This window comes from Festucalex cinctus, chromosome 11, assembly GCF_051991245.1.
Source record: "Festucalex cinctus isolate MCC-2025b chromosome 11, RoL_Fcin_1.0, whole genome shotgun sequence".
NCBI classification, from domain to species: Eukaryota; Metazoa; Chordata; class Actinopteri; order Syngnathiformes; family Syngnathidae; genus Festucalex; species Festucalex cinctus.
The window spans coordinates 28,749,142-28,775,709 of record NC_135421.1 but is presented as its reverse complement, the minus strand read 5'-3'; the positions used below and the strand labels follow the sequence as shown (position 1 = coordinate 28,775,709).

Here is a 26,568-nt window from a genome sequence, read left to right as displayed (position 1 = left end):
AAAGAGACCGTGCATACCGTGATGTGACGTGAGGTCAAGTCAAGTCAAAGCAAACTGAAGCAAATTTGACATTTGGTCCCAAACAACACTGACCCATATAAATACATTTTGGGATTTGAGAAAATACTGATAGCGAACCATAAAGCGACATTTTAATGCAAGCGGGACAATTCGAGTGGACGTAAAAATGTCCTTTTTTTTTGGTACGCTTCCCCAAACCTTCCAGTCTTCAAAGTCTTCACGTAGCCGCCGTCGGCGCCAACAAGCTGCTCGGAAACGTGACGCGCCATCGCTGAAAACGCTGAAAGCGCCACAAAACAAAACAAGAGAATGCGGCACTTTTACGTGACAGCAGAATTTGGTTCCATCCGAGGACGCAGACGAGCGGGAATGCACAACATTCGTGCCTCCGCGTATTCATGTTGACATTTGCGCTGGCTAAGCCTGTTCCGCTAATCCCGAATCTGCCGGTGTACATTTCAACAATGGCCCAATGCGTGACTTTCATAAAACACTTTTAATCTTCATTGTCACGGTCGAGCAAAAGTATTACGGCTCAAATATTGTGGACATCAGCATGGATGACTTCTCTCATCGTCGAGTGCACGCGTGGCCAAACTTTTTCATTTGACGGCCACGTACAGAAAATCAGAAGGACGCAAGGGCCACATAATGTTTTATGAAGAGAAATTGTGTTTAGTCCTAAAAATTGCGCAAATAATTAATTTGTGCTTTTGCATATTTAGAAAAATGCGACAGTATATAAACCAATTTATTTGTAATATGGCAGTAGCGTTATTATAGTTTGGGAATTTTTCATTTTAATTAGTTTTTTTAAATTAGTTTTCAGGGTGGTTCTGTTAACTCATTTACTCCCAAAAACGTATAAATACGTTCTATTTTAAATATTACCATGCTCCCAAAGATGTAATTATACGTTTTGGCTCTGACGCAACCTCTGAACTGAAGAGAATGCTTGAAGCAATGGTGGTTATTACAAAAACGACCAGCAGATGGCAGCAGAGTATAAGAGATCAAAAAGCTCTTTTTTCCCCACTATTTTAAACAGATTTGTGAATAATGACGAAACTTAGCCATGTTCTAATGATGTTCTAATTGATGCAAAATGGAAACAGCTAGAAATACCCTTTTTTTTTCCTGATGAAAGAAGAGACTTTAATCTTTCTTTTGGTAGGTTCCGTGTTTTTATAGAAATAGGACACAATATGCTATGGGCCTTGCAAAATCCAGTAAAACAGAGAAAATGTCCTGGGAGTGAATGAGTTAAAAAAAAATGCTTAATTTTAGTTTAGTTTGTTAGTTTCAGTATTAGTATTAGTTTTTTTTTTTTTTACTCAAATGTGTATAACTTGTGCTCAATTTAAAAAAAAAAAAAAAACAGCAGGGGAGCGACGTCATCTTTTGGTGCTTTTCTATTGGCTGCCGTTGGATGACGTCACTTCTGTGCGACATACTTTCAAACGTCATTATTCCGGTTCATATCAGAATAAATCTACTAAAAATCACATTTAAAATCATCCCCAAAGGCTCGTGCATTAAATTAATTACCAAAGACTAAAACGAAGAACATGTTTGATATAATTATGGTTAGTTTGAGTTAGTTTTGTAAACATAAAATGTAGTTTTCGTTTTTTTAAAAAGCATTTTCGTTTTTATTTTATTTCGGTAACAATTAGTTTTTTTAATTTTGGTTTTAGTTTTTTCATTAGTTTTAGTGAACTAAAATAACCTTTACTGGCACCTGTTTTTTGATACTCTCCCTTCTTACTTTCACCATCTCCAAACGTTTTTGTTTTCATTTGATTTGAACTGAGTCAAATGCCATTTTTAGCATATGTCGCGGGCCACTGAAAAATGGCCCCCGGGCCGTAGTTTGGACACCCCTGATCTCGTCACTCGACTGAAATAATCTACAGTACAAGCCTGGACAAACTATTACAAATTTAACAAATAATTTTGACGTATATCTATGTTATTGAAAAATATATATATCGAAAAAAAGAATACAATGAGTACTTTGGATGTGATCCAAATTTGTCTACTTGAGTGGACAAATCAGTTTTTCACTGCTTTATACGTTAATACGCACGTTATACGTTTTTTCACGTATATTATCCGCTTCATACAAATGTTGACTATTTTAATATATTTATCTATCTTCTCTTGAATGTCCTGTTGTGAGCCAGACAATCAATGTAAACGATATTTCTAATAACTATCTGCTCTGTGTCCTTCAAAGACGTTTACTTGAGCCCTCAACGTCCCACTTTGACATTTTGTTACAGACGAATCGTGACTCAATGCTAGCCAATCGCTGTTATTTTATGTGTTTATATTATTATTTTATGTGTCAACAACCTTCAATAATGAGCTTATATTTTAAGCAGATGCTCCTTCATTTCATAGACTGCAGACGTTTTGCTTTTTGGGATTATTTTTTCCCTCCACAATTACAAAAAATGACAAATCATATTTTTATTTCGCTACAATTGCTGCATAAGCCGAAATAAGCATGTCTGTTCATCTTCCATTGCAAAACTTTTTTTTTTTTTTTTTTTTTAATAGGCTTGACTGAACCCCGCTCGCTGTGTTTTTCCTCAACATTGCTCCGAGCATTGTATTATTCCAACGAGTGGTGCTTCTTGAAATTGCTTTTAAATGATAAGCCAAAAAGAAATTCTTGTTTTGAATTCATAATATTTGGCTGCTCAAACACGACGTCATTTGCTCGACACAGAACCCCAAAAAACAATCTTTTTCAATGCCGTGGGCACTAAGGCAAATAAAGTTTCAGGTATTTGTCTTTTTTTTTTTTCTCCACAGATATCAGGATTTAAAAACGCAGCCCAGACTGCCAACTTAATTTTGCCTTCAGCTGTTCCTGTGCACCGCTTTGCAGACATCATCTTTATCGTTCACTTGCAACATTTCCCCCCTAACAGCACCTGCTCCATTTGTCAGTGACACTTTCCGCACAATTCTAAGAAAGGGCCACAAACCATGTTAAAAGGAACAATCGCCCTCATCAGGCATGGTGATGGGGGAGCTTGGGGGGGTTGTTGGAGTGGGAAATCCATCACCTGGTAACCGCTTTGTGTGGTCCTCACGCGGGTTTTAAAACCAACCGCATCGTAATGACAAGACTGAGTGAGGACTTGCCGCTCCATAAAGGCCAAACATGACCGATTGAGCATGCATCTATTTACTAGATCGATTATCCTCATTTGGGTTGTGGCTGACATATTTTTCCCCACTTACGTATATTCGCTGCCGGGGTGGAATTTGCACCAAAAGAATTTTATTAAAAAATAAATACAATAAAAAATTCAGTCTGTCTGTACAGCCCAGTACCAAATCAGGTCACGAACCGATTCCCTCCCTTTAATGCGCTCGGTAGTCGACTTGTGGCTGTTGTGATGGGATGTCGTGTGATTTCTTTATTATTGCAATCCCTTTATAATAACGATGTCGAGCAAAAAAACTCATGTGCAATGTGAATTCATAAGTGAAACGAACGTATGGTGTTCCACAGGGTTCAATTCTGGGGCCTCTGCTTTTTTGATTTTTTTCATTTTTTCATTGAATCTGTTGCCCGTGGGTTCCATCTTAAGAAAACAGCAGTTGCTTTAAAGTGCTTTATAAATATAAAGTTGAATTGAGTGGTGGGAGTCGCGTCCGAACTGCATGCTTTGCTATGCTAAGTTGAGCAATTCCAGTCCAGCGCAACGAGCTATGTAGCAAAATGAAACGCGTCCTTATAAAGTTGCATGGAGATGTGGAATACAAGAACTCGATGCTTTCTGAATTCAAGGTGAAGAGAGCCAGATTCCATTAAAAATGCTACGCTGCCTGTTCATTTTGTTCACCAGTAAACCCTATAGAAAGGTCTTGCATTAGTAAAAAAAAAATATATATATATTTAATTTTTGAATAAAGAAGGGTCCGGTGAATGTGCATAGGAAACTGGTGGGGGTTTCAATACCTTCAACTAGAAATGAGAAAATTGCCCTAATTTTAATGCAATTTTAAGTGGAATTATATATTGGGCTATATACGTATTTCTTTGAAATTATCTGTCATTGTTTTGGGGAAGATTTTACAGTATTTATCAAAAACCATTCAAGAGTCGAATACTCGTACTAGAATTGGTCCGAAAAATGGCATTGAACATCCATAATCACGACTATTGCAGTGTTCTAAATGAATACAGCGTAATGAGAACAAGTCACATATTCTGTGACGCGTACGATGCAATCATTTATATATTTTCGTATTTTCTGATTACATTTTGAGGTTCCGGCGGCACATTCAAAAGGAAATCTCATCAAAATCCTAATGAAGAAAATCAGCTTCACACCACGTATCGAATCTTGTGAGGGCAGCAGTTTTACACTTGGCTCACATTCACTGGCAGTTCCCCATCAACGCATGCAATTAAAACTCCCCAAAAAAAATCTCCTTCATTTGATAGCAAACACGAATATTCATCACTTGAATGTCACCAGTCTGCCTGGTATGGATTGCACTCCAAGAAAAATGAGCGGCACCAATTTGCCACCGCAAATGTAATAAGATGATGTCAGTGTGAGTGGCAAGCGGATGAGAGGATGAGAGGATGAGAGGATGAGAGGATGGTTGTGCGTCGACATCACGCAGCCTTTGTGACACCGCAGGGAAATTATTCGCACAAATCTCTCGGGAGCTTTCGAAGTGTCACTCATAATAAACAAACACAGTCGATATTGCATTTCTGTGCTTTTCTATATGCCCAAACAAACACTCGCGCACACGACGGATCTTAAACAAGAACACCTTTGTGACCATTTAAGAAGTGGCTTGGAGCTATTGGCATGAGCACGACAGAATTAGCGATAACAATGAAAGTCATCTTATTTGACAGACATGATAGTGGTAGAAGCTTGACAGTCATAATGAAGCTTGCATGTTAGTTCCGCAGGGAAATGGAGTCTCTGAAAAGTGCCACAACTTATTTACGAGCAATTACATGATACCCTCGGTGCCGCTGTTAAAAGTGAAGGCTGCTGCCAACTCGCCGTTAAGGGGGAAAAAAAATATAATAATAAAATATATATATATATATATATATATATATATATATATATTAGAGCTGTCAAACGATTACATTTTTTCATCAGATTAAGCACATCTTATAATTTTGATTAATCGCGATTAATCGCTTAATTAAAAAGGCTTTTTATCAACATTTTTTGCCTGCCAAATTTAAAATTAGTGATAGACCGATATGGTTTTTTCAAGGCCGATACCGATACAGATTATTTGTAGTCAAGTTGGCCGATAACCGATATTTCAAGCCGATATTCATTTGCAGTAAAATGGGGAGGGGGGGGAATTCTTTCAAACTATATATAATTTCTCACTGAGTAACAAATTCATGTGAATGTAGCTCATTTGGGGTTTTTGTTAGGGTTCGTAAAAACGTTTCAAAAAGATTTTTGCGGTGAAAAATTGTGTGAATATGTTCCAAATGTGTTTACGACAAATAAAAACTGACTGCGAACATCTTACAAATCCTGATGAAAACCCCAAATTCGCTACGTTCGCAAGTATCCCCTGCTCAGTGAGCTTTATCGGCCTTCAGATTCAAAACATGGCCGATGGCGATATTTGTCAAAATGCCAAATATCGGCGCCGATAATCGGCCCCGGCCGATTATCGGTCTATCCCTATTTAAAATGCACCTCTTATGTGTTAATTTTTTTCGGCATTTAATGTTAAGAGGACGTCTCAATATATATATTTTCTGGGAATATTTTAAAAGTGATCATTTGAAAATGTAAACACTGGCAGAGAGTTATTGAAGCAATGTGTTGTAAATGGACATTTTGCTTGTTGTCCTATTGTGAGAATTCATGATCATTGTCAGTGTTGTCTCATAGATGAATATCATGTCATATCATTATGTACAGTTTTTTTGTTTTTTATTTCCCAAAAGTGTGGTTGAAAGTGGATGTTGTTCGCATTAATCAGTACCTACGAATTAGCTGTCTGTTTCTGCATTAGATCCATGTGACGTTTCATTCGATTATTCAATCCTTCCCAATGTGTCAATTCCTTAAGCTACATTTTAGTTCTTATCACATGTTTCAGTCCTTGCCACAATTCCAGCCAGTCTCAGCACCAAACCATGATCAAAAATCAAAATATGTATCACATTAAGAAATGTTCAGATTGGCCCACCATTATTTATTTATTTATTTTATCACGAGTTTTTAGCATACCAGAAAACAACTTGTATCCAATGATGATTATTGGAATAAATGATGGGGGTCATTATCTACTAATTAATGAAGAATTCTGTGGATTTTATAGAAGTGAGTGTTGGTTAATTGCACCCTGAAGCAATTGAGGGAAAATAAAGTGCACTACTTGTAGGGGACCAGCTGGGGTGCTGTTGCTGTTGACTCAATCAACGAGAAGCACAATACGACATAAATCTGTCACAATTCCTATGGAAAGCAATACTTGGCTAAGAAAAAAAAAGGAGTTTCATCATCGATTACTACTAAAAGCAACTTGACTGATTTCAAACATTTTCTGAATTTGAAATCTTCAGACTGCGTCAGCAGATTTCTTTTGTTTTGAAATTTCTTCAGCTTCTCAATCTACACGACTGCCACGACGAGAGCAATATTAACAAGCAGGCACTTATTGCACAAGGCAGCTGAATTATCATTGATAACAATCATGTCAATAAATAGGTGACAGAAAGATTTCACAACCAGTTATTTTCTTCAGTTATGGACCACTAAGTTGGCAAGTCTGTAACAAAGGGGTGTCCAAACTTTTTTCATCGAAGGTGGGTATACAGAAAAATCGAAGGACTGCTTTGACATTCTTCACAACTTTATTTACAATTACGCATCCGTTTTATATTATTATTATATCTCGTATTTTACAAACCGGTAGATAATAGTTTATTTATTTAACAAAAGCAGTTGGGTGATAAAGTAAAATGTTAAACGGGACGTCAACCCACCCAAATTTTTCTTGAATATCTTATCTGCAGCCGCCCCACTAGTCTAAATATGGTATTCTGGTTAATATCGCGTTAGTGGAATATGAGATAAGCAGCAAAATCCAGCAGTTGTTATCAATATCCGAAGGCGGCCATTTTGCCACTTGTTGTCGAGTGAAAATGACATCACAGTTGCTTCGGTCTCGGGTAAACTTCTCACAGCTCAGCTTCAGAAAACTAGTGAGCTGTAATTGGTCATTGCCTGAGCAACTGTGATGTCATCTTCAGTTGCGAAATGGCCTCGCACTGTGATGGATAAAAATGGATGGATTTGGCTGTGTAACTCTTATTCCACAAATGTAATATTAATCAGAATGTCAGGTTTAGACTAGTGAGATCACATATAACATATTATTGCCATGAAATGTTTAAGGTTGACTTCTCCTTTAACTCTTTGACTGCCAAACGATTTCGAGCATTTTCACTCAGCTTTCAAAGCAAAAAGATGAATATTGTGCGGTATGAACTACATAAACATGAAAAATTTGATTCCATTCTTTCATGAGAAAAGAAAAAGTATGTACTTTCTACCTTATTACGTTTTCTAGTAATCACCATTTGAAATGAGGTCATTTGTGACATAAGCGAAAATACAATAATATAACGAGAAAACGAGCTTTTTGTAAAATGATAACTTTTTTTTTGCACAACAGGGACTTTGACACGAATATTTTTGGTTTAGTGACAAGGCAGCGCTGCACAAGACGTTGCGAGAAAAAAAAAATGTAATAAACGTAAATTAACGTTTATGGCGGCATTCATTCGGATTTTAAAATACGTCATTAAACGTCTTTGGCAGTCAAAGAGTTAAGGATTTTTAGGATTTTGGGGTGACCTGCTGTGCTGTAGCCCACCAAGATAGATTGGCCCCTATGGAATATTTGTTCTTATTTCACTTGTAAATAGTTTCTTTTCGTTTTTACAAATCTAGAAAGCTTGACGTAAAACCAATGTAGTAGTCAATGAATTTTAATATACGCGGGCGAGTGGGAAGCATTTTGGCGCCCGCATTGTAGTTTGGACACCCCCGATTTAACACCTAAACGAGCACTTTCCATTTTAGTGTGTTTTGAGGTATATACATTGAAACACCGGGATTTTTAATACCCCTGCTTATGTTCTCACAATCATGGATTTAAGCTTCTATGCTGCTACATTATGTGCGCCAACTCTTTTCACAAAGCGCAAGTTGTATACCGTGTTGCCGTAGTAACTGTCTCCTCCAGATAAGCACCGCCTCCATCAGCCTCAGCAGGTTCCCATGGTGCTGACTGTCGTGTAACTGAACTTGGACATGGACGGCCCCATGGCCGTAACGTCCTCCTCGTTGTCCCTCAGCCCGCCGCGGCGGCGGCGGCGGCGGCGGCTGCGGCGGCGGCACGGAGCCAAGCAGCAGGAGAACGTAGCGAACAGAGCCTTCCGGAAACGGGTGTTCATGAAGCAGTAGATGATGGGGTTGACGCAGGCGGACGTGTAGCTCAGCAGATGGATAAAAGCGATGGGCGTGCCCGAGAGGGCTTTTTTGGCCGAACTGTCGTCGAAAGCTCGCCACGTGTTTGCGCAGTACAGCGGCATCCAGCACAGAAAGAAGAGCACCACGATCACCACCAGCATGCGGATGACTCGCTTCTTGGCCACCAGCTTGGCCTCCGACGTGTTGCTGCGCGGCCGCTCGGTCTTGGGCGCCTTGACGGAGGCGGACATCGCCGACATTTCCAACGAGTAGGGACGCTGGACGTTGACGTAGCAGCCGTCGCCGTCGTCGCTGCCGCATGACACGGTTGAAGTCAAACCGTTCTTAACATCTGTTCGGGCGGCAAAGGAAAGAGAATTCAACTCACTTTTAGACACTTGTCAACTTGGGAGGGAAATTCATTGAGACCGTGCAAAATCGGTACATTTTGGGCCCATTTTTTCTCACTTTACTTTCTTCTGCCTATTGGATATTGTGTATTTGAAAACACCGGACGTGGGTTTCCGTGCAGTAAACAATAGCCTACCTGTTTGTATTCAGAATATGAAATATCGGAGAGAAAATTCTCATTCTTTGTAAATAGAGTATTTGTTGGTCCTTTTGAACAAAAAAGAAAAAACAGAAAAGAAAATCAACTTCCACATATGACCTTTGTTTTGTGTCATATTTGATACATCAGGTCACAGTGCTTTAAATTTGTACATTTAGAACTGTCAAAAAAAAATATAATAATAATAATAAACAAACATGTCAAACATATTAGTATTTCCAAAAATAAGAAAGAATGTTTCCCACAATTAATAAGTATAGCTGTCTCTCTTTTCTCAATTGGTCAATCTCTTTTCTTACATGGTCGCTGGAAAAGCCATCAGCTGGGTGATACTGCCCTCTAATGGATCATGCATGCAATGGATCATATACGTCAGGGTTTTAATGGGGAAAAAAAAACAAATCCGATACTCATGAAATATTGGGCTCAAAATGTCTTGTATTTAAAACGATGTGTTTGAGGGCTTTGTTCATGTCTGGAAAGATGTAAAGTGAGGCCCAACAAAAAATACAAATGTGTTTCAGTTTTGGGTGCACAATTGTGGAATGGACTTAATGATGCGCTCAAGCTGTGCACGTCTTTGTTGGGGCGTAAGAAGAAATTAAAACGTAAAATAATTTACGCCATTGATAAAATGTAAAACATTTAGGAATTATAATGAGTGTAGTAGTAGTTAGTTCATTTTGTTTTGTTGTAATTCTACTGTGTGATTTATGGGACAGGAGAGGATAGGCTAATAGATTTGTTCGTTTTTGTTGTTGTTGTTGTGTTTTCTTGTCTTTGTTATGTACGGAACCAAAATAAACCACTCATACTATTATTTTGTTCACTTGTCTTACGTATAACAAGCGACTTTCATTTACAATTTGGTGTAGTTATGCACTTTACTCTGGCCATTTGTGGTGTGGTAGTTCACATCATTTTCCTCAGGATAAGCAGTAGAGAAAACGCAAGTGTGTACGTTCTGGTTTCATAACTCTACTTGGACACGGGTGGAGGGCAGAGCTGACGAGACACAGGCAGAACCAATAATCAGATGAAAGACAAGGAATAGAAACAAACGAAGGAAATACAATTCATAACCAAAAGGGGGAAATAATCAAATAATTCTGAATCACCTCACAAACGGAACTATAAACTCATAATTGACAGTTTATGTTGTTTTCCTACCAATGATAAACATTTTATTTCATCCTCTCAAAAAAGCAGCCATTGTTTATTTTTTCGCGTCTTTAACATAAGACAATCAAGTGCATGTTTTGAATGTTTCCATTCTTTCAATCTACAGTCTGTGCCGACAGTTGCCCTGGTTACCACCGTGGCTCCACAGTGCGAAAACATATTTGATTATGTTTGCCAGTGACTAAGACCACCAGACCAGACGAAATTGCGCACTGCCCTGCAGCACGGTGACTATTTTTATTTTCATTCCGCAGTGCTCAGATCAAAAACATTCAAATTCATTCACTTCGCCATCTCCATCGGGGAAATGACAAATTATGTGATCATTAAATATTTGATTGGAGACAGTCCAAAAGTCTTAAAGGGGAAGACAAGGTTAAACATTTTTTTGACAATAATATGTTATATGTGACCTCACTTGTCTAAACGTGGAATTCTGATTAATATTACATTTGTGGAATATGAGTTATGCAGCAAAATCCAGGGGCTCTCCGGGCTCCGGCACCGACCAATCACAGCTCACCTATTTTCTGAAGCTGAGCTGTGATTGGTTGCTAACTGTGATGTCATTTTCACTCGACAGCAAGTGGCAAAATGGCCGCCTTCTGAAATTGATTAAAAAAAACAACTATTGGGTTTTGCTGCTTTATTCCACTAATGCAATATTATCCAGACTAGTGGTGCTGCATAGAACATAATGTCGAGAAAAAACAAAATTGGAGTTGACTCCTCCTTTAACGCCCCAAAAGCTGTATAAACTTGGAGTTCAACCCAAGTCAAAACAAATCATCACGTGTGATGTCACAAGTTCAGCAAATTTTGTGAGATGTGTCACCACAAAAATAAAGTGCAATTTACGAAAAAAAAAAAAAAAAAAAAGGTCTTACGATAACCATCCATTCACTTATTCAATTTAAAGTCTTCAATGAACCTAACATGCATATTTTTAGATTATGGGAGGAAGCAAGAGTACCCGGAAGTCCCAGACAGGAAGGCAAGAGTTGACATTTGAACCCAGAGATTCGAACCCTGGAGGAATATGTGGGGACCACTAGCTTAGCATGCTGCTTATAGTGACCATAGAATCTAAAAGGAGTCTTACTTTATGTTAGCAATACAAAAGTATTCATGTAAATAATGTGCAGCTCCCAAAAAAATATGGTAGACTAGCATTAAAATGTTCAACAAAACATCATTTTTTTTTTTTTCAGGCCTCTTGAATTTTAGTTTTATGATGCTTTAACTTTAATGATCTGTGTGTCAATGTGAAATATGTTCAAATGTTACTCGGAAAATCATTGTTGCAAAGTTTTAAAGGTTTTGGGACATGTTTGACTTCGGATGTTCCACTTTTTCCCTCAATAAAGTGCACAGAAAATAGTTAAAGGATTATTACATTTGCCTCATTTTCCATTAACGTCCCATAAAACCTCCCAGGACAGTTTTATCCCTTTTATCAGATTTCCACTTAGATTTTTTTTTTTTTTTTGAACTATCTGCTCGTCTCTTTTTTTCAGACAACTTCTTTCCATGCGAGGCAGATGGCGACGTCCGTGCCGGCAGCTGCCAGCCAATTCATTCCATCCTCTGACATCCTCGTCTAGTCTGCAGACCCTCTTGTAAGTCCGCCCACAGTTACATGCAAGATCGCACCAGCTTTCTTTCTTTCTATCTTTCTTTCTTTCTTTCTTTCCCTCCGACAGGAGGGTTAAGTCACATGTCCAAATTGCCCGGAGGGGAAAATCACTTTTCCGCTATCTGTAGTCCAAATGTCAAGTTGTACCGTGTGTCCTCCTCACCTGTCGAGTCTTTTTTGTGGCCCATCTCAAACTGGATTCCTCTGTAAAGCTCCCTGGAGATGAGTCCATAGGCCACACTCATCACCACCCCGGGAATGGCGAACAACATGAGCAGCAGCAGAACGTACCTTCGAGACACACAGTTGCAATTTTCACACGTGCGGCCGAGAGTTGACAGCTGCGCGAGCTGAAGACGCGGGTGCGCAAGCGGGTGCGCGCGCGGGTGCGCACGCGGGTGCCCTGGAAAGTGTTAGCGGCCGTCGTGCATTCGATGTTGACGCTCAAGTAATGGAGGTGAGAACGGAATTGGACGCGGAGCCGACTCACGTGTGAATATTTACGCATTATTGAAGGCGCGTCGAAACCATTTTGATACAAATATTATCTGCTGCAAAATGAAAGCTTAATATTGACCTGTTTACCACAGTGATTTTTTAAAGAAAGATGAAATAAGTACTCGGATCAATTTAAAATGACGGGGTCTTAAGTTTAGAATTCTTATATTGCTTCTGTGTATGGTGCGTAATTTTAGACTTTATATCATTTTTTTCATTCATGACTGCCTTCTTGCGTCTATTGCAAGAAAATGTATTTATTAGGGGTGTCAAAATGAGTGCGTTAATTTTGAGTTAATTTAAAGTTCGTTTAACGCCACTATTTTTTTTAACGCGCGATGAATTTTTACGTACTTATTTGGAAAGCAAATGCAACATAGCAGACAGATCCATTTCAAAATCTAGAAAAAAATCTTTAATAATTTGCATGTACTTGTGGAGATTGGGTTCAAGTTATATTTTACAATTTAAAAAATATGCAGAATTTCATCAATTTTAAAGATTAGATAGCTCACTCGTATATTTTTACAGTACATCTTTTTAATTTTAACTCAATTGTATGAACTATTCAAAATGAATAGGAATGTTTTTTTGTTTTGTTTTTAAAAGTCTCCAAACCGTTGTTGTGTCCCGTTCAGTTCATAGTCTTCGTCTCAGTTTCTCATTTACTAATGAGGCGAAGTGGGATTCATCAGAACGCTGCAGCCGCTTACATCTCTCCTCCCTGGTGCTCGTTTTTTTTTTTTTTTTGCACTATTTCCTAGCTTGTTTATGCACTATCGATTTTGCAAACAATCGCTACGCCCGCCAGCCCCTTATAGACATTGGTGACCAACACTAGATACGCTTTTTCGAGTACCGAGTCCGTATCTCTTCGGTGAAAGATCTCTAAAATATATAAAACAGAAATCCAAGTTTTGGGTATGATGTACCAGAGATCATGCATTGGAGAGATTTCCACTTCTAACATACACAATAGCACTTTTTCAACCTTTTTTTTTTTTTCCCTGATTCTGCATCCGGACTCACCAGGACTGTTCGGCGATGGCGACGGGCCACTTGCGGCGACACTGGTGGGCGGTGGTGTTGTCGGCGCGCGGAAATGATTCCAGGTGGCTGACCACCGGATACGGGATCATGATCAGGAGGGCCACCATCCATGTGGCGGCAATTACCCGGTAAGCGTGGGAACGGGTCTGCCACACCCGGGACTTCAGAGGGTTGCAGATGGCGCTGTAGCGCTCGATCGCTATGGCAACCAGGCTAAACGTTGAGATGCTCACTGATATACCTGTGGGAAGACAAAGCCTTGTTTAACTCATTCACTCGCCGCCATTTTCACATTTCGCAATCCCGTTCGCTCCCGGCTGTTTGACTGGATTTTGACCGATTTTGCAAGGCCCACAGAATATTGTGTTCTATTGCTATAAAAGCATGGAACCTACCAAAAGAAAGATTAAAGTCTCTTTTTTCATCAGGAAAAAAAAGCATGTTTCTATCTGTTTCCGTTTTGCAGCAATTAGCATTAGAAGAGAGCTAAGTTTCAACAGTTTTCACAAATCTATTTCAAATTGTAAGTAATTGAGCTTTTTTTTCTCGATGGCCCTGGTTGATCTCCTTTGCTCTGCTGCCACCTGCTGGCCGTTTGTGTAATGACTACCATTTCTGCAACCGTTCTTTGCAGTTGAGAGGCTGCATCAAAGCCTTCTGTTAGCTCTAGCATAAAAAAAAAAAAAAAACAAGAACAAAACGTAAAAATACGTCTTTGGGACACTTAGAACATTAAAAAAAACGTATTTACACGTTATTGGGAGTAAATGAGTTAAAAACGTACAACAGCACCCATTGGCGCTTATCAGTACTTTTGAGTTTTGGTTCATTGGAAAAAATACTACTAATAATAATAATAATAACGAACGCACGCATGTGATATCTGTAATCCAAGTGAGAACAAAAGCGGCGACGCGGTGGCGTGTTTACAAAAACATATGCGAGGCGGAGAGGCAAGGGATGGTATCGGTCGGAGAGGAAATCATGTTGGCCTCCGACACTGATCGCATCTGCCGTTTCCCTCCTGACACGGCCAGACGGGAAATTACTCTTTACCTCCCTCGTTCACGTACTTCAAAATGCAAACTGTGAAGGTTTGTTTGTGGGCTGTGAGTCGGAGGTGAAGTGTGCTGTCAAAGCCAACTCTCCCGCAAGAAAGCCACTTCCGTTGACGCAATGGCAGAGGCGCAACTTTTTTGTTCCACTCAACCAGCACAGCTCCACAATCTTGCAAGGATTAGATCAATCGCAATCATGATTTCAGCAGTTATTCATACATTGCATACAGCGAAGGGAATGATTTGTTTTCCCGCTGAATTTGGAAGGATTGTCACGAAGAAATGATGCGAAAGTTATATCTCAACATCCTTCAAGATTTTCCAGTCCATGCTTTTAAAGTGGAAGTCAACCTTACTGATTTGCTCCCAAAACATATAAATACGATCTATTTGAAATGTTTTAAGTATCCCAAAGACGTATTTAGATGTTTTGTTTATGCTAGCGCACACAGAAGGCTTCGATGTAGCCTCTCAACTGCAGAGAAAGGGTGAAGCAATGGTAGTAGTTACAAAAGCGGCCAGCAGGTGGCAGTAGAGCATACGAGATCAAGCAGGGCCATGATGAAAACAAGCTTATTGCCCCACATTTCTCAACAGATTTGGGAAAAATTATGAAACTTAGCTAGATTCTAATGCTAATTGCTACAATATGGAAGCAGATAGAAATAATCTTTCTTTCGGTGGGTTCCATGTTTTTTATAGCAATAGAATACAATATTCTGTGGGCCTTGCAAAATCAGTCAAAATCCAGTAAAACATAATAACCGCTTCGATAACGAGGGATGTACAATACTGATGCAAAATGGTGGATTTTTTTTTTTTTCATACCTAATTCACTAATCCAATTATTGTGCCAAATCTCTCTAACTGAGGGTCATTTTGCTCGGCTCTCACTTTTCAATAATGCTCCAAATAGTTGTCACCTTCAATGTCCGGGTTTATCATTTTGTCCGTACGTGTTTTGACATAGAGCTTGTTAGTCTTGCCTATGGTGGTATGGAGATTGGCAAGAAATGGATTCTGAGACATTAAAACAACCATAGAAAATGTTAATGTCATGGCTAGTAGGGGTGTGAATTGCCCAGTACCTGACGATTCGATTCGCATCACGATTCATAGGTCACGATTCGATTCGATACCGATTAATCCCGATGTGCATTCATAAGTCGTTTGTCGCGATTTTTTTTAAATTTTTATTCAAATTTAGAAAATACTAATCAGTAAACTTGTACAGTGTAAGATTTGCATGAAAACGTATTATTTATTTATTATTTGTCTTATACAGGTTGTAATCTGTTTCATGTTTGAACAGCATTGGAATAAAAATATTAAGGTTTAATGTTCCATTAAAATAACATTCTTCCATGCTTAAGGTGTTAACATTAAGAGGTTTTGGTGAATATTTTTCCATCAAATATGGATGTTTAAAAATCCATTCGGCCGCCTATTGAATCGATTCGAGAATTGTGCGACGTAATATCGATTTTTTATAACACCCCTAATGGCTAGTGACGAACTAACAACTTCAGCAGTGAATCAAATCATTATTTTCCTCTCTTGATAAATTGATTTTTCTAACTCATCTATTCCCTCGACTCGTCTCACCCATGAGGTAGGTGACGATCTTGCACATGATGGCGCCAAAGATGAAGTCCTGGAGGATGCTGGGGATGAGTGTGAAGGGCATACAGAAGACGGCCATCATCAGGTCGCTGACGGCCAGCGACAGCAGGAAAGTGTTGGTGACGGTCCGCATGCGCTTGTTGACCGTCAGCACCACGATGATCAGCAGATTTCCAAACACGCTCAAGAGGAAGATGACGGAGTACAGCAGGATCCTCAGCGTGTGGCTGTCATCTAACACAGACACAAAAAATACATTCAAGGTATGATGTTCCACAATCGCCAAAACACGGATACCAGATTGCTTCAATGAATATTCTCGTCCAAAGGTGAGAATTTGAGTGTGAATGGTTTATCTGTACGTATGTCAACACTAGCTGGCGACTAGTTCATTGGTGTATTGCGCCTCTCACCCAAAGTCACTTGTTCGATTAGGGCTCTTCATGACTAGATAGATGATAGATGCCACACATTCTCACATGGGCAGGCTGAGCCGTTCGGCCCATGCGGGCGCGCGGCCGAGACAGTATGAGTGCAGGGACGATTCCGAATAGGTCAGTTCCTCTTCGGCGTACTAATAGAAGAGGGCTCCGCTGCTGTGTACTCGATCTTTCTGGCATCCAGTAAACAGTTCAACTGAGAAAATGCAGCCGTCTGGTTATTTCTGTTAGTATAATATCGTGAGCATTGAGATACAAGAACCAGTGGAAGTTCCCGCCCAGAATTTTACAGCCTCCAGCTCACCGGCGACACAAATTACAGCAATTGATGTGTATTTATTAGCGGAACAATGAATCAGTGATACAATATTGTAGAGCAGGTCATTTATTGAAATAGTTCAACTCAAAAAGTGATGCAGGAAAATGCTTTTCCAGAAGGCCAATTCCTACTTGAGTTAATTAATTGTTTTTATGAGATTCTAATTATTTGAGCGTAGTGGATCTTTGAGTTTCGCTTTTTCAGCTTCTACTGAATTATATTAACTCATTCACTCCCAAAGACGTATTTATACGTTTTTTTTTAAGGTTTTTGTTTGCTAGAGTTTTTGTATGAAGGCTTTGATGCAGTTTCTGACCTGAAGTGGAAGCTTAAAGCGATGGTAGTCGTTACAAAAAAAAAAAAAACTAAAAAAAAACGTATAAATACGTCTTTGGGAGTGAATGAGTTAAGTTTTAATAATCAACTAATCAATATCTGGATGATGTACCTGTAATTGTATTGCCCGATGCAAGCGCTACATCTCTTTGGCCTCAGCCATTAGCAGCTTCAACGTATCACATCCAGTCAAGTGCAACTTTTCTGCACTCACTGTTGTTATCTTCACTTCAGCCCCTTGCTTGCATGCGACGCTTGTTTCTCCAGAAGGTGACCAACTGCTGCTACTTTGTGTGGCTTAGAGGCATTCAAGTGAAACTATCCGCAGTGTGGGGGAACTTAAACGTACGTCTGCAACCAAAACTGCTCGAGCCTAAATTCACAGAAAATAAACAACCGTTTCTTATGTCTGTCCTGTATATCTGTCAAGCTTTTGAATCCATTCTCAGGAGACGTCCGTGGATTTGGCTTCTATGCTTCGTGTTTTCCCCGTGACTCTTTTTGCACCATTTATTAATAAAGGGAAATAAAACGCGTTTGTGCCTTAGTAGGCTCGTTGAACAAGGATGTCGTGTTCGTGAAGATTGAGAGGTAATTACCCCCTCATCGATTTATTCTGGGAAACTGATTTGTCCTCTCAAAAATGTTGCTTGAGGGCAGTAGCAGCCATACGCATGTACGGAACAATGGCCACGTTTTCTTCTGGGATGCAAATATGTAAAAGTATTTGAAATGCGCAGATGATGCACAGCTTGTTTATCAAAAAGCGTCCAGGTCAAGCCGTGAGAACATTTGGACTGCCTGCATTTGGGTTAAAAATACAAATTGAATGATGATGTGTCACCACGACGCTTGCCATGATAAATACTATAACACAGTGGTGTCCAAACTACGGCCCGGGGGCCATTTGCGGCCCGTCGTCCATTTTTTTTTTAGTGGCCCGCGACATGTGCTCTAAAAATGGCATTTGACTCAGTTCAAATAAAATAAAAACAAAAATGTTTGGAGATGGCCAAAGTAAGAAGGGAGGGTGTCGAAAAACACAAGTGTATTTTAGTTAACTATAAAACTAACTATAATTAGAGCAAAAATGTTCTTCGTTTTAGTCTTTGGTAATTAATTGAATGCATGAGCCTTTGGGGATGATTTTAAAAGTGATTTTTAGTGGATTTATTTTTATATAAGCCGGAGTAATGACGTCGCGCCCATGGTGTTTTTTTAAAATAGTAATAATACACATTAAAAAAAAAAAACTAAAACTAATACTGAAACTAAACTAAAACTAAGCATTTATTAAAGATCTAAGACTGATAAAAAAATAAAAATAAAAATAACAGAACCACCTTGAAAACGAATTAAAACTAACTAAATAAAAAAAAATAAAAAAAACGAAATAAAAACTATAATGGAAAATTCCATAACTATAATAATCCTTCTGTCATATTACAAATAAATTGTTTAATATACTGTAGCATTTTTCTAAATATGCAAAAGCACAAATCAATTATTTGTACAATTTTTAGGACTAAACACAATTTGTCTTCATAACATGATGTGGCCCTTGCGTCCTTCGGATTTTCTGGATGTGGCCCTCAAGTGAAAAAGTTTGGACACCCCTGCTGTAACAGATTGAAAGCGACAGTTTCTTAACTCGTAAACTTTCAATTGTGCTCGGAATGGACATTAGTCATTTCAATCAACTTTAAGAATTTGCATTGAATGACATTCATTGTCTTCATTATATTCTGGCCAGTGAGTGTAAAAACTGCCTCGGTTCATTATGATGTGCTGCTGGAACATAAGGGCGCTGCTTCGAAACAGCAGGAGCTATCAAAGTGTGCTTGGTGATCTTCTTCTTTTTTTTTTTTTTTCCCTGCGTGCTCGAGCAGTATGAAAAAAATGTGCCGGCAGGTGATTGGATAGAAAAGATGTTCCTTCATTAGGTTCTCTTTCTGCCATGCTGAACAGAATATGCTGGCCGGGCTTCCGCCTAATCGAAGCCAATTAGCGTCCCCGCGTGCCCGCCTGGCTGTTGATAAGTCTCTCAGCACATTCACATGAAAAGGTGGCTCGGGAAAATTCGCAGAAAAATCGCTCCTCTGCTCTAAGATGGTAAAATAATTTTTCATTTGCTGCATTCACTGGCACTTTTTTTTTTTTGTGCCGTTATTCTCGTGTAAACACAACAACGCACGACGAGACAATTTAAGACATAATGATGTTGGCTTGTAGCCCATGTTGACGCCAGTTCTTGCTTTCATTTCCCCAAATTAAGTCGCACAGTGACAGTGTTAATTCCAAATAGATTGTGCTTAGGAGTTCTTGTATTTTATTTTTGGGTCACGTTTGCTGAACATATTATAGCAGTGGTGTCCAAACTACGGCCCGGGGGCCATTTGCGGCCCGCCGTCCATTTTTCAGTGGCCCGCGGCATATGCGAAAAAATGGCATTTGACTCAGTTCAAATAAAATAAAAAGAAAAATGTTTGGAGATGGTCAAAGTAAGAAGGGAGGGTGTAAAAAAAAAAACACAAGTGCTATTAAAGGTTATATAAGTTGACTAAAATGAAAACGAAAAAACAAAAATTTTGTTAACGAAATAAAATAATAACGAAGATGCTTTTTTTTAAAAAAAAAAAAGAAAACTAACTGAAACTACATTTTATGTTTACAAAACTAACTAAAATAAAACTATAATTTTTGCAAAAATGTCCTTTGTTTTAGTCTTTGGTTGTTAATTTAATACATGAGCCTTTGGGGATGATTAGAAATGTGATTTTTAGTAATTTATTTTGATATCAACCGGAATAATGATGTCGCACCCATGGTGGGTTTTTTTTAAATATTGCGCACAATACTACACATTAAAAAAAAAACTAAAACTAATACTGAAACTAACTAAACTAAAACTAAGCATTTATTAAAGAACTAAAACTAATAAAAACTAACAGAACCACCCTTAAAACCAATTAATTATTTTTTTAAATGTTTTTATTTTAAATGAGATTTTTAGTACTTTTATTTTGATATAAACCGAAATAATGATGTTGAGCCCATGGTGTTTTTTAAATGTTGCGCACAAGTAATACACATTTAAAATAAATAAATAAATAAATAAATAAACTAATAAATAAATAAATTAATAAAAAAAATACTGAAACTAACTAAACTAAAACTAAGCATTTATTAAAGAACCACCCTGAAAAATAATTAAAACTAAATTTAAAAAACAGAAAAAGTTTGGACACCCCTGTCTTATTGTGTTATTGCAGTTACAACAACAAGACACGAGATTTTACGCAGTCAAAATGTCTATTGGTGGCCATACTGTGGTTTGCACTACGTTGCTTGAGCTGAACAATATAAGCAACGTATTACAATGATTTATTTGTAAGGCTTATTTTGAAATATTGTGCAGGTGTACCTAATAAAGTGTCCGATGAATGTTTACATCACTCAAACCACTCTCCATTGTCGGGATGGTCAAGTCAAGTGCAGTTTTTTCCCCAAAACAATCCAACCAAATCCAAATGTCAAAACCCTCATTGAAACTTATTTCTATTATTCAAATGATGTTCATCTCTAATTCTGTGAATGCACTAAATAGGATGAGTGGCAAAAAAAGATGGTGGGATGGTTGTTAATCCTTTGCTCTTTGTCTCATGTTCTTTGGCTCTTATGTATGAATGACCCGCCACAACTTGCATCTCCTTTTTTTTTTTTTTCCCATCTAAGCCGACAAGATTAATCATGAGCAGAGGCTTTTATTAGACACGCAGTTAACTGGTGGCTCAGTTCATAATAGAGTTCATTGTCTGCCCATGAATATTTAACATTTAATCTGCTTTTCTCATTCAACAAATCTGCCATTTTATGGACTATGAACGATTCTCTCACCATCTCGCCTGTCTGATATCTATGCAGCGCGACGCTTCCTTATTCCGGGTTGGCTCTTGTGTCACCGTCGTGTCTATCAGGAGAAAAAATACAAATCTGCCCTTCCTCCTGTATTGGGTAAATGTCAGTGTGAGTGTCTTATCCAGCACTGCAAATGTCACCTCAGCCGTGTCACTGAGCTCAACTGCAACCCAACCACAGTTAATGGAAAGTTCCGGAAACTTCTTCAACATTGGCCCTTCTTGCACGCTTCTAATTGAAAGCAACAGTTACACTTGCGCAAGCTAATGAGATCCAACACTGGAGACGTAGCAAATGTTTGCCTTTACAAAGATAATTATGTTCAGTTTTGATTCAGTTAGCAATGTGGTGGTTTCTGATATTTTCATATTCAGCTTCATGAGACGGTCACTGGCAATATTAGATACAGATACAGTCTGTGCTATAAGCTGCAACAAAAGGCAACAAAAACGTGAATGGGTGAGTTGACAGTAATTAAAAAAGAAAATCACAGCTACAAGACAAGTTTTATTATTAATGCAAATGCAAAAATAATAACTCAGCTACACTGTTTACTTTTGGACATTACAACAAAAAGACAACTGGTATGTGGTGGCAAATTTTTAAAATGAATTCATTAGGAGCTTTATTATCATTTTAATGGAAAAATATTTGACACATTAGACTTTTAACGCTTTACAAGTCAGTTGTGTTTGTTCAGAACATAAACAACAAAATTCAATCATAAGTGCAAACGCAGACTGTTAGCCTAGCATGCTAAGCTACCTCTCCCTCACTCTTAAAGAAGAAATTAAGTCAATTTTCTTTACAGTAATATGTTCTATGAGCCCACACTAGTCTAAAAACAGCATTATGATTAATATTACATTTCTGGAATATGAATTTGGCATCAAAATCCATCCGTTTTTTGTACATCTCTTGGGGGGCGGCGGACATTTTGCCACTTGCTGTCGACTGAAATGCCATCACAGTTACTCAGGGCTCAAATAATGACCAATCACGTCTTACCTGTTTTCTAAGTTTGGTTATGAGACCATCGCATAGCTAAGTCGTGGTTGGTCCTTACCTGAGCAACAGTAATTGGCAAAATGGCCGCCTCTGAGATGCACAGGAATCCTATAAAATGTTCCTATTGAGACTTTTGAGGTCAGCAGTGCAAAAGTGAGTTTTTTTTTTCTTCTGCGCTCCATTTCGTTTCCCCGTTTCTCATCGCCCGAGTTAATGCCCTCCTGTTGATTCCTGATGAATTGCAATCAGCCGTCGTCATCATCGGATAGCTCATCAACATTTTCATCGACGCGCTAAAAAGACCTCCTCGCTCGTCTGCACTCAACAAGGCCGCCATCACAGCCAAGCCACTTCACTGCCCGAGTGTGAAATGATTTTCGGTGTGGCGGTTGGCTGGATGCCTTCAAAAAACATCTGCAGCCCTCTTTTTTTGTTTAAAAAGCAATATTTCAAACTTCAGGTAGCCAAATATCGGAGCTAAAATGTAAGAAAGCGCTCTTCTGTGATGAAGTCAAGTTCTTTATGTGTTTTATACAATCCGCATAATGTTGTCACACATGACCATCTTTTTTTTTTTTTTTTTTTTTTTTTTTTTTTAATTTGCTCCATGACATCCTGTTGGTGATTAGACGGGTCTGGAGATAAATGCACATTCGTCACAATCTTGACGGCACCTCGCCTCGGTAAGCTCCATAAATGGCGACCGTGTGTTTAATGGACCAAGAAAAGAGGCGGAGGGGGAGGTCGGTCGGTGGCGAATCATTTGGGGCGGCGGGGGGGGCTGACGGCGAGCGCGGTGATGCTGACAGCAGCTGTGTTGGGTCTGATATTCTCTTGACTTCTTTTTATGCAGGCACGGAATGGAAAACTAAGGTCTTTATTTAATGTCATACACTTTGGATATTTTATTCGTCGAGCTGTCAAATGATTGCATTTTTTAATCGGATTAATCACATCTTAGAATTTTGATTAATCATGATTAATCACTGAATTAAAAATCCCCCCCCCCCCCCCCCCCCCAAACATATTTTGCTCGCAGCACTATTTATTAGGTATAATTTACTGTCAAGTGAGAGACATTAAAATTGTCAAAATAAAATCTGTGGTTACAAAGAAAATTAGCTGTCCGAGACGACTGTTTCAAATTGTTGCCTTGAAAGAAAAAATAAAATAAAATAATAATAATAATAATAATAAAATAAAATAAATAAAAAAAATAAAAAATATATATAAAAAAATAAAACAAAGAAAATAATAATTAAAAAAATAATAATAAATTAAAAATAAATAAATAAAAATTCAGTTCAGCATCTAACTTCCCAACAAAGGTTTGAGATGGTCGTCTTTTTCAGATTGGGCAGGGAATCCGGATCGACAATCACAGTCGTTCCCTGTTGTGCCACCAACAAATCCATCGGCTCTGGTTCGCTGTCATTGCAACTTAAATGGTTTGGAGCCAGCCAGCCTGATAATGAAGAGACCTACAAAATATGTAATGGGAGAATGTCCTTTCCTCCTTTTTTAGAGTCACATAAATCTGACTGTTGTCCACATAAAAGTGAACGAAAATTTGTGATTATCAAGTGTGCATTCTACAGATTAGCTGGTACAACGTGCTCTCAAATCCACTTCTTCTAATGGTTACCGAGGCCTGGTTATTGTGCCGTTCTTGAACATGGTATCGAAATCGCAATTAGTGTTTGAGCATGTTATGAGCAGCAATAACAGATTTTAGGTATCAAGTGTGCTTCGGCGTGATGTGAACAAGAAAAACAACATAGTTGTCCTCAATTGTACTCGAGCGTAGTACGGCACAGTACAAAACACTTATTCCAGTCAAAACAATCCAGATTTAACTATTTCATGCGCTCGGGCAATTATGACATAGGGGATGGGAACCGAAGCCGACGGGCGAGTAAAGAACCCGTGTGACAGGTTTGAGAATAGCATCGGTAGTTTGAGCAGCATAAAAACGCTGATTAGAAAAATGTAATTGTCTTTGTCGACACGCCTAATGAAAGTACTTCATTTTGTGCAGCGGCACACTTCATCATTAACTCTTTGACCTCCAAAAACGTTGAATAACGATGAGTAAAATCATGATGTATACCGCCATAAACGGTAAATGACGTCAACTACGTTTTTTCTTCTTTTTTTTTTTTTATCGATGGGAAGCGCAAGTCTTAAGTGCAGAGCTGCCTGGTCAATGGGTTGTGGAATCAAAAACGCCCACTAACGATGGCCAGCAGGTGGCAACATTGCATCTCTTTTCAATGGGTTGCCGGCGTGTGGAATGACAATGAAATGTGATGAACGTTTTCAAGGATGTCGTGAATGATCAAAAACCTATAATTCACAGAGCGTCACTAAACAAAACAAATATTCGAGTCAAAGTCGCTTGTTGTGGAGAAAATGTATCTTTTTTTTTACAAAAAAGCTCGTTTTCTCCGTATATTTTCAATTTGTGCTCAATGTCACTCAAATGACCTGATTTCAAATGGTGATTACTAAACAACGGAATAAGGTCGAAACGTTCTTTTTTTTTTTTTTTCCTAATGAAAGAATACAATGTGATCTTTCATTTGGTACCCACACTCTACATGTAGTAAAAGCGCACAATATTCTTTTTGCCTTGAAAGGCGAGTTAAAATGCTCGCAAATTGGCTGCCACTTGTGGGGCTTGTTTTTTTTTTGTTTTTTTTTGGATAACGTGTGGCAGTAAACGAGTTAAGGAGGGCCAGTTAAAGAGGTGGATAAAAAAAATAGCAATATTCGGTTGATGAAGACGCTCCATTTTTGTTTTCTATCAAATGAGCATCACAATACTTTGCATATGCAATAATGTAAAGTAGGGATTGGATTCTGTTTGATTTGACATTTAAAAAAAAAAAAAAAAAAAAAAAAACTCATAACAATTATAAAAGCCTCCAAAAGACAAATTCTCATAATATTAAATTGGTTTGACCTTCCACACATTTTATCAGTGCATTAAGGGGTTTCTAAAAATGTGAAATTGCCCCTGATAGGAAAGCGGTTCCCCCACTCCAAAAATGAAGAGGCGTGACCGTGTCACAGTCCAGATGTGAGGTCAGCTGATCGCCGAAATCCTCTTCAGCTGGCAGGTTTCATTTGCACTCTTAAGCCTCGTGCCGCTGCAGCGGCGAACATTTAGGGCATCCGAATAATGGAATCGCGCGCTGCGTGCATGTTGAGTTATTTGAGACTGCGGCAGGCTGCAGCGCGTCGGCATCGTCCTTTTTTCTTTTCTTTTTTTTTCTTTTTTTTCCCTTTTCCCTTACTGACCACCTTGGCAGAATGAGTCTTTGATGCTTTCAATGCAAAATATACTGTATATTAACTGCTTTGACTTCTTCATGTAAATTATATTTTTAAATGTTATCCAATACGTCAATGCTATCTTAAATGTATTTGTTCAAGAAAATATCTAATTCATATTAAAAAAAATAAAATAAAAAATATGCAATGAATTCAAACTAAATAATAAGAATGGAACAAATGAAATGAAGATTTGCTAGTGGCGTAAACAAACGTGTATTCCTTTCATTGCAATACATGGATCAATATTCTGTAAAATTGCATCATTGTTTGATTTTGATTGACTGTGTCTGAGAAGTGTTTCTATTTTCTATGCTTATTATTGTTTTTAGTAGTGTGCAACTGCATCATATTCTAATATTTTTGACAACCGCACAGTGCAAGAGAAAGCTCATATCACGATTCAACCTAACTTGCTCTCGTTGGCTTTCATTCCATTGCACAAGTAATTGCATGCTGTGGACGTCCAATATTGCTGATTTGAACTGACTTTGGGAGTTTTGCAATGTTGACCTCAATAAATAAGAACCTAGGGTGACTTGTGAAAGCGTGACGTCACCGTGCCACGTATGTACCTTGTCTTAAAACAAAACCAAAACAAACGAAGTTCGATGTGTTTTCTCACCCTTTGGCCGCCCGCCGCGAGGTGCGAGCGCCGCGGTGATGTTGTCGCAGCTCCGGTTTGAAGCGTCCGCGCTCGCGTCCTGCGCCGCGAAAACGCGCGCCGCCGCTGCGCACTCGCCGGACGTCTCGTTTGGCGCGAACAAATCCATAATTCTTCAATCAAGTCGTGAGTTGAAGTTATAAGCTCTCAAATTCCCAACGTGTTGCCTCGCACGCGTGCGCCCATGTCGTCGTTTCTTGCCAATAGTTCTTGCGTGCACAAAGTAGCTTTCTTTGCAGTATGCTTTTGTTTGCGCGCGCGTAAAAAAAAAAATGGAAGGCAAACTGCTACGTTGTCACCGAGTGAATCTCACAGAAGGGTGAGAGATACTTATAGAGGAAGGGGAGGGGGGCGGCGGGCATTGTTCCCATGTGGTATAGTTTCACGGCAGCCTTCTA

General features: G+C 38.7%; 1 protein-coding gene and 1 long non-coding RNA gene across 2 annotated transcripts in view; one reads left to right on the top strand and one right to left on the bottom strand.

Moving 5' to 3' along the window:
* The window catches only part of LOC144030426 (uncharacterized), a 39,018-nt gene extending 25,278 nt beyond the window's left edge, over nt 1-13,740 (top strand). The window contains exons 3-5 of the long non-coding RNA XR_013287256.1: nt 10,391-10,511; nt 11,802-11,903; nt 13,451-13,740. This is a non-coding gene — a long non-coding RNA (uncharacterized LOC144030426). The remainder of the gene's footprint in view (nt 1-10,390; nt 10,512-11,801; nt 11,904-13,450) is intronic.
* cckbrb (cholecystokinin B receptor b) lies at nt 684-26,568 on the bottom strand. The gene is made up of 5 exons (XM_077536716.1): nt 26,132-26,568; nt 16,132-16,383; nt 13,448-13,709; nt 12,084-12,211; nt 684-8,883 (listed from the first exon to the last, which is right to left on the bottom strand). The coding sequence occupies exons 1-5, from the start codon at nt 26,277-26,279 to the stop codon at nt 8,327-8,329; spliced, it is 1,347 nt and encodes a 448-aa protein (XP_077392842.1). The 5' UTR covers nt 26,280-26,568; the 3' UTR covers nt 684-8,326.